Source organism: Hydra vulgaris, chromosome 03, assembly GCF_038396675.1.
Source record: "Hydra vulgaris chromosome 03, alternate assembly HydraT2T_AEP".
Classification (NCBI taxonomy): Eukaryota; Metazoa; Cnidaria; class Hydrozoa; order Anthoathecata; family Hydridae; genus Hydra; species Hydra vulgaris.
The window spans coordinates 43,520,403-43,529,589 of record NC_088922.1 but is presented as its reverse complement, the minus strand read 5'-3'; the positions used below and the strand labels follow the sequence as shown (position 1 = coordinate 43,529,589).

General features: G+C 28.0%; 1 protein-coding gene across 3 annotated transcripts in view; it reads right to left on the bottom strand.

Annotated features, from left to right (window-relative positions):
• Positions 1-417: 417 nt before the first annotated feature.
• The window catches only part of LOC100210288 (SWI/SNF-related matrix-associated actin-dependent regulator of chromatin subfamily A containing DEAD/H box 1), a 37,346-nt gene continuing 28,576 nt past the window's right edge, over positions 418-9,187 (bottom strand). For all 3 annotated transcript variants that reach the window (XM_065793320.1, XM_065793321.1, XM_065793322.1), the window contains 5 exons: positions 4,003-4,121; positions 1,508-1,575; positions 1,075-1,189; positions 829-941; positions 418-756 (listed from right to left, as the gene is read on the bottom strand). In XM_065793320.1, the coding sequence (XP_065649392.1) occupies positions 659-756; positions 829-941; positions 1,075-1,189; positions 1,508-1,575; positions 4,003-4,121 (513 nt within the window). In that variant the 3' untranslated portion in view covers positions 418-658. The remainder of the gene's footprint in view (positions 757-828; positions 942-1,074; positions 1,190-1,507; positions 1,576-4,002; positions 4,122-9,187) is intronic.

Here is a 9,187-nt window from a genome sequence, read left to right as displayed (position 1 = left end):
TTTTCACAACTTTAATTAAATAAACAATTAAACACTATTTAATTAAGTATCACTATTTAAATAAGATCAATATTCGGATATTGAGGAGACGCAAGTAATATATACGCTGTTTTTAATAATACTTATTTATTTGCTTTTTCCTCATCACGGTAAAATTTGCCCAGCTTCAATTTTTTCTACCTATGCCGTATCCAGTAATCAATATATCTATGTGAATCACGTTCAGGAGCAAATTTGTTGGTAACTGATTCAGAGGGATTTTTTTTTTTAATTTAAAAACCTACTATGATTTATTATTTTTTAATAATTAAATAAACGGTTAAAACAAGAAACTTTAATAAATATAATTACAAAAAACATCTCTTAGACATAGTAGTGTTAAAATAAAATAAAAATAAAAAGTAGAAATAAAAAACATTTTTATTTAACTTTTTTTTAAACATTTTTTAAAAAAAAGAACAAACTCAGTTTCTTAGTATGCTTTGTCTAAATCTGGTATGGGTTCCATTAATCTTTATCTAAGTTTTGCGCACATGTATTAGATGCCTAAGTACATATAAATCTGAACAGTAAAACTCAAAACCGATGGTTTCTTGCAAATTAATTTGTCTCGCCTAAACTTGATAAACCAAAAAGCTAAACTTGATGAGTCAAAAAGCTAAAGTTTAGACTCAGCATTTCTTTGCAGAGCTTCGATTTTTTTAATATTGTCGCGTAAGATGTTAAATGCATCGTCCGACAAATCTCTTTCTAAATCTAAGGCAAGAAAATAAACGTATTCACATTAAAATAAAGTAGAAAAGAGAAAAAGAAAAAAACCACTATTACCGATTTCTGTATTTCCGACCAACTCTTTTTCAAGCTGGAGTTTTCTTTCACCACATGTCAAAATATTTTCTTCGACAGTATCTTTGCCAATAAATTTATACACAGTTACTTGCCTATATACGCCAAATTTAATGTAAAACTGTTAAAGTATCCAAAATTATTGCAAAGCCAAGATAAAAAAAATATATTTATCTCGCTGTGCAATAAAATTATCGGGTAAGATAGTTAAACAACAAAAAAAAAAACCTAGTTTGACCAAGCCGATGACACCTATCTTCAGCTTGCTTATCGTTGTAAGGATTAAAGTCAATATCGTGGAGCACAACAGTGTTAGCTGTAGTTAAATTAATTCCCAGTCCGCCTAAAAATACAATAGACAAGTCAAAACAAATGAAAACAAAACATAACTATACATATATATAAATTGATATATTTCAAAAGTATGTCTCCATAATCTTTAAAATATTTTGTATTTATTTCAACTTAAATGCTCTTAACCTTTGCCTACTTAACACACAATGTCTTAAAGACAACTAAGTAATGTCTTTTACACGTCTTTTACACGCCTTTAAGATGTCGTGTGTTTACTGAGTGACTATTGCATTTTATTTTTTGGTTTCTTATGTCAATAGTAAATTACAAATATAACAAAATAAAGAAAAAGAAGAAAAATATAAACCAGCTCGTGTAGAGAGTAAAAATATAAATATTTCTTCGTTGTGATTAAACTTGTCTATTAGTTCTTGTCTAAATATAAAAATTTAAAAGATATATAACTATAAAACAATCAACAATTTGAAACTCAATCAAAAAAATTGCATTAAATAAAACAAAAACTGCATTAAATATTTATGGTCAGTTCTTATTTGAGCTGAGCAAAAAGTCTTCAATTGCTAGTTTAGATAAGCACTCTGACTGAAATAGCCTGCTGCCGGGAGCTTTGGTATCGACTGACAAATAGCCTGACTCGCAGCGGAGTGCTGTATATCGACTGAGGGTTTGGCATGGGCAAAAATCTTTTCTTTCATTATTCTTCGTTTTTTACTTCTTTTTTTAAAAACGCAGTATGCTATAAAGATAACCAAAAATAGCGAGCAAATGCTTATCTAAACAAGCTATAGAAGATATATAAATACGTATATATATATTTATACATATATAATTATAATAAATTATATATAATGTGTTTACCTTTATTAGCTTTTATAAAACTTTAAGGTAATCACTTTGGTGACACTACACTGTTTTGTAAATCAAACATGTTATAAGATTCATAAAACATGTTGTAAGATTCCTCAAACATACTACAAAATTTATTAAATTTTTCTTTGAAACAAAAACTTAACAACATAGATGAGGTAAGAAAGTTCAATAGCGGTTGGAAAGTTTGACAAACTATGTGACATGTATGACAAAAAAAACTTGTTCTTTTTATTCTTTTAGATTCTTTTAGAAGAAAAGAAACATGTAAAAATTAAGAAATAAATCTAAAGGATCTTAAAAAATTAGTGAAAAAACAAGTTTTTTGCTCAGTTTTTCCTCAGTGGCATGGTTTGTTCTACACCTTTTCAAGATGTAATTGAGAACTTGAAAGTTGTAATTCAGAAACGTAAGATGTAATTGAGAAGATGAAAGTTGTAATTAAGAAACATAAGATGTAATTTAGAACATGGAAGATATAATTAAGAAACATAAGATGTAATTTAAAGATGAAAGTTGTAATTGAGAAACATAAAATGTAATTTAGAACATGAAAGTTGTAAATAAGAAATCGTAACATGTAATTGAGAAGATAAAAGTTGTAACTGAGAAAAGTTTATAATATAGATTATCAGAAAGAAGTTCTTTGTATTTTTCATTTTGTTGCCTTAGTTTACCTTGTAATTTTAGGGTGGATCCTAATTTGGACAAATTGGCTATATTGGTTGGTTTTCAATAAATAATAATATATTATCAATAAAATAAAAAAGCGATGAAAAAGGTATTTGTGGTTTTGGCGGTAACTACACCTCTTCCAGTGAAATTTAAATTTCTTCTGCGGACCCAATTGTATGCTGTCTTATATTTGACACCTAAAGTTTGTGCCAGAGTCACCCAATCGTCATTTCGCTCAGCATATATAATAACTCTTCTTCTATCACTAAATGAAGATAAAACACGTTTTGTTTCTACTTGTTCCGTTGTATGTATTTCATGTCTACAAATTAAACAAGGTAGTTCTAGTTGTTCTAGAAGTGGATGTAAACAAATTTGGTAAAATAAATGCTTGCACAGATTTAATTTAATAACAGACTTTCTGTTCATAGTGTATTGACAAATACACTATAAACACAATGATCATTCAATTCTATTACTGCAGTACTGTATTACTGGTGCATACAAATGCTAAATTTGATATTATTAACTTATTAAAAAGCATGTCCATGAAGTTCTTTTATAATGACCTTTAATCTTACATAGTGAATTCACAATTACAAATAATGTATTCTCATTTACATATTACGATTTCTTAATTACAACTTTCAAGTTCTTAATTACATCTTGAAAAGGTGTAGACATCAGTATTTTGCAGAAGAAAATTTCCCCACTAAAAATCTTTATAAGGATCTAAAGTTGTTATGTTTTTAACTAAGTTTGCATTAACTTCAGATCTTGACAAAAAGAAAAGAAATGCGTTGGACTTTCATTTAAATCTTTTTCAAGACCACAAGGGAACATTGTTATAATTAATTGATATACTTGCACTACATTTTCTATTTTATTCATAGTTTTGCAGAATAAGCCTTGTCACTTTAACGTCAAAATTAAGCAACAGGAAGGTAACTTATGCACTAGTTTCTGCTGACTTTTAACTCATCTACACTGTGGAAACCACAGTTAGATGAGTTAAACTGAGTTAAAAATCAGCCATTCATCAACCCACAGAGAGTGAGAAGAAATTTAAAAAAATATTTAACAAAAGACCATGCTTTTATACAGCAACAACTAATACTGGTTGCAGAAGTGGTGCCTGTGCTTTTTTGGAACAGAAATTAGAAAAGAACCTACTTCATTTAACATAGCATATACTTCATATTTAACATATAACATGTTAACATGATGAATAATGATGATATTTATTAAATTAAATAAAAAATAAAAATAAACAGGACAAATAAAAAATAAAAAACAAACCTTTCATTTCCTTTAGTGCTACCATCTAACCGCAAATATTTTATCTTTCGTATCTTTAAATATTCTTCAAGAATGTCAAGAACAATTACAAATTGACTGAATAACAATACACGATCATTCTAAAATTGCACATATTTAAATAACTTCTCTTAGACAATAAATACACAATCATTCTAAAATTGCACATATTTAAATAACTTCGCTTAGAAAATAAATAAACGATCATTTTAAAATTGTACATATTTAAATAATTTCTCTTCGACAATAAATACAAATTCAAGTAACAATATTTTACAATTTTGACATTTTTAATAAGTTGACATTTAAATTAAGTCTTTAATATTCAAAATTGAACTTAAAACCTATAATTATATATTAAAAGGACAACAAAAAAATAATAAGAACTATATAAAAATTTATAAAATTTTTTCATGTCTTTTTTTAATGTCTTCCTTTAAAAAAAAAAAATGACATTAAAAAAATGTCTACTGTAGTCAGTCTTTTTGCCCAATTTTATGAGGTCGAGGTTTTCAAAAGTCTTTAAAATGAAAACTCTTAATGATCCTAAAATGTGTTAATAAGGTTTATTGTCTTAATTAGGGAAGAAACAAAAGACAATACCACAGTAAATGATAACAATAATCTAAATTGCTGTTACATAAATAATTGTAATAAGAAACTTCAATTCTATAACTTCTTAATACAAAAATTGAGAAAAAGCTGGTGCAAGCTCAAGCATATAAGTATAAATATTATTTATTTAGGCAAATTAAATGTTTAAAAAAAAAATGTAGCGAAATCAGTTTTTTTTTAAATGTGTAGATGGTTTGTTTTTTTATAAATGTGTAGATGGTTTGTTTTTTTATAAATGTGTAGATGGTTTGTTTTTTTATAAATGTGTAGATGGTTTGTTTTTTTATAAAAAGAAAATACAAAGTATACATGCTACTTTTTTTTTATCAATGTTTCTTTTTATAAATATTACAAAAAGGAATATATTTTTTCTTTATATGTACCTTTAGTTTAAAAAAAAGTAGTAATTAATTTTTTGTGAACTTTTTTTACCACTCATACTGCTTTAGATGTCTTAAAAAAAATTTGAAGTAAACAAGAGACATAATAAATCAACTGGCCAGCCATTAAAAAATTGTATTATTTAAAAGAAACTTTTCACCAACAAAATAAAACACATGTTTTTAAAAAACACAAGATACACGAATTAACAAGAAGTAGTAACGAACCAACAACCAAACTGTGCAAACAAAAAATTAAAAAGTCTGAGAGACTTTGTCAGAGATGGAGAAACAACCAATGGAAGCTTTAGGTAGGGATAATCCCTAAAGTTCCCAAACGAAATATTTTGTAGAAAATCAAACTCAAGCAAAATAGGTTTTGCTGCTGAATACATAGCATTTGCAATTCAGCAAAAAAACAAAAATGATTGTGCAAAATTTGTTCAAAATATGGTAAAACAAAAAACAAATCCAACCAGAATGTTTCAACACTCTTAATCACCATGCTACTGGTAAGGGCTTCAGAGAACCACTACAGTCAAAGAGCTCAAAATTTTTTTAACTTATTTTTTAATCTTATTTGCAACTCTCTTTCTACCCTCAACTACAAAACACAAATCTTGTTGAATAAAGACACCAAGCAAGAGGTTGAGCATGACACTTCCAGAGGTTTAGAGTGGATTTGAACCTTGAAATTTGTGAGCCAAGTGTTTTCACTTTGGTATCACCTGTGGAATTCTTTCAGCTATCCTCTATAGAGAGTACAACTCTAAAATTCAAATTAACTGTTCTGAGGCTGGATGGTAGTAATGTTTCTTGAGATAGGTTGCTTCAGAGGCTGATTTCATCAAAGCTGTAAAATATCAGAGGAATCAAGGGCATGCTGCACATGAATGATGTTTCCTTTGGTGCTTTTGAAGGGCATCATCAAAGCCACATGAAAAGTGCTTTTTTACAACTCAGGATTGATTAGTAGAAATAAGGCAACTGCATAGCTTATTGCTATGGCAACTGTTAAATCAATGTATGAGTTTTCTCTAAAAATTTAAATCACAACTATAGTATCAAAAAACTAAAAAAACTATTACTAAATTCTTCAATCTATCTTTTACAAATGATTGTTCTCTTCATTTGTAGAATCTTGCAAAGTTCACCAGGCCTAACTGCTTATTGTAAGACTAATTTCAATTTAAATTTCAAACCTCAACGTTGCTGGCTAAGATTCTTTGATTCACAAAGTCTCCAATGGTCACATGATTGTATTATACTTATGTATCATTTCACCAATTTGTTGTGAAATCAAGTTTGAATCCTCCCACCGCTTTTACTTTTTTATTGTCATTCTTCTTCTCAAGACTTTTTCTTTTTCTTCCCATGACTGCATTCTTCTTCTTCTTCCGAAGATTGCATCCTTCTTTTCCCAAGACTGCATTTTTTTTGATATTATTTCTGATGAAATTGAACAAGCTCTTTCTCATTTTCTCTCAGCCAATATTTTAGTTATTTGTTACTATAATGCTTTTCACACTGAATAGCTTAAATCTAGTACCATTTTTACTACCATACTGGGACTAATGCTCAAAACTTTCGTTTTTCTGAATCTCTAACCTATATAATTATTACTTGAGCCTTTGCAATAGGGCCAGTATAACAATCCTTTGAATTAGTTGGAGCATGTAGTTTAACAGTTATATGCCTCAATGGTAATTTATAACAATGTAGCATACAAATAGACCAGAATAATTCCCTTCTTGTTAATTATTCCAGATTTGATAGAAAACCTCCATCTTTTCGTGAACATGTTATGGTGTTTGTACAATCCCCCTCCGATTTCTAAGGACTCATGGGTTGCCCTTAAAGCCATCTAATTATAAATAATCATTATAGTCATACTGTCTGAACTTTAAATGACGTCAAGTTTAAATGACATTCAAACAATGAAAGTTTTGATTGATTATTGTTTTAAACTTATGTCTTATTATATTTTAACACTTTTTTTTTAATCTTTTTTTTATGCACTTTATATTTTTATTATTTAATTATTTATATTACCCACTAATATATTTATTTTTCAAAAAAAAAATTATTCACGTTTCATAGCATATGGTAATATATAAAAAATCTAAAAAGTTTCAGATTTCAATAATTTAAAAATTTTAACCCCTCTTGCATTTATGCATAAATGATAAATTTTACCTTTCTAAAACTGCAATCATGCATAGCACTATGTTGTAATTTTATACAAATGGGTGGCCAAAAATAGTTTGAAGAAAGTAATAACTTTTTTTTTTTTTTTTTTATCTTTATGTCATTTAAATTAGTTTATTAACTTATTTAGTTCAAACACCTGGATGGCACTGCGTTTTGACCCAATTTTAAGAGTTTTTTATAAAAGTACAAATTTCAAATTTTTTTTTTTTAGTTAAATTTAATGAAGGAAAAATTTTAGAGACATCTTTAAAACGGTTAGAGACATCTTTAAAATTTGCTTGTCTTGAACATTTATGAGCATGTAGTTCACAATGTCGTTTGTAATAATTGTTTCAGCATTCAGATACTTTCTCGGCTAAATCTCCCAAGGGAACTGGCAAGTTAATCATTATTTTTGCTCCATGTGCAAGAACTTTGTGAACTGTTGACGGCATTTTATATCAACCATACAGATTTAAATATCGACAGTATACTGTTTTACAGTATAGCTCAAATAACTCTAGATTAGGGTGGCTCTTAAAACAACATTTTTGAAAAAAACCTGTTCCTACCCCTTTACTTTGTTCTATATAATACTAAAACACTTGGTTTACAATTTTTTTGAACAAAAAATTATTTTAGGGGTAGCTCAAGACCCTTAAAAATTTGACTGGTCCCTATAATTTTGAAAATAAAAGTTCTTCTAAAGTATGTCAACCTGGTACTCAAAAAAAGAGAAATTATATAAAAACTTTAAAAATAATAATCAATTTACAAAAAAATAATTTTTTTCTTAAATAAATGCATAAAAACTATTGTTTTTAAGCTGAAAATAAAAAAAGTCAATATTTTCAAGTTTTAAAAAAATAGTTTTTTTAAACATGCTTTATTTGTAAAGTGATTACTGTTTTTGAAGTTTTTATATAATTTCGCTTCTTTTGAGTACCAGGTTGACATACTTTAGAAGAACTTTTATTTTCAAAATTTTAGGGACCAGTCAAATTTTTAAGGGTCTTGAGCTACCCTTTAAATAATTTTTTGTTCAAAAAAATTTTAAACCTAGTGTTTTAGTATTATATAGAACAAAGTAAAGGGGTAGGAACAGGTTTTTTTCAAAAATGTTGTTTTAAGAGCCACCCTACTCTAGATTCAATGTTTGCTGACAACTTATTGCAATTAAGATATTTTTGAACATTTTAATAATTGTTTTATCAATCCCTAATATTTCGCTTAGTTCTTTTGGGTAAGACGCTTTTCTGCAAAGATTTCCGATAATAGATGTTTCTGCTCCACTAACTGTGGGAAAATCAACTCGGAGATGCTTCCTTTTGAACATTAATTGTTGGATAAATTTCTTTTTGTTATCATATACTGTCTTGAGTTCTTTGGTAACTCTCCATTTTTTAAATTCGAGTCAGTATGAAATATGTAAAAGACACTCTAGAAATCTTATCCAAGCATGTAACGGGAGATATCGCATAGATAAGTGTACCTTTTTTTGCTGTAAATCCATTTAGAAAGTTTTTAAACAAGTCATTGCAGTTGGTGTAGCTCCGCAAATACAACAGCACTGTGTTGATGATGTGTTTGTTATAATTGCTAAAACCTTTCCATTAATCATGCTCAAAATAAAATTGAAATCATTAATAACAAACTTTCCATTAACCAACTCAATACTCACTGAATGCAAATCCAAAATTTTCTTTTCTATTTGACGTTTTTTCCTAAAACGACTTCAGCAGTTTCTTTTGATAAAATGAAGTTCAATTGGCCTACAAAATCTTACACTAAGAGGCATTAAGTTGGTCCATAAAAAGTCATTTTTTGAATTTGACACACCAAGCCTCAAAGGTGTTGTTACAACTGCAAACATGCTTGAATCTTGATGTCAACAGAATCGGAAAACGCTTGGTTATACAATACCTGCCCAGTAAATCCATCCATACCCCAACTATTTTCACTTAGTTTGTTACTGATACCCA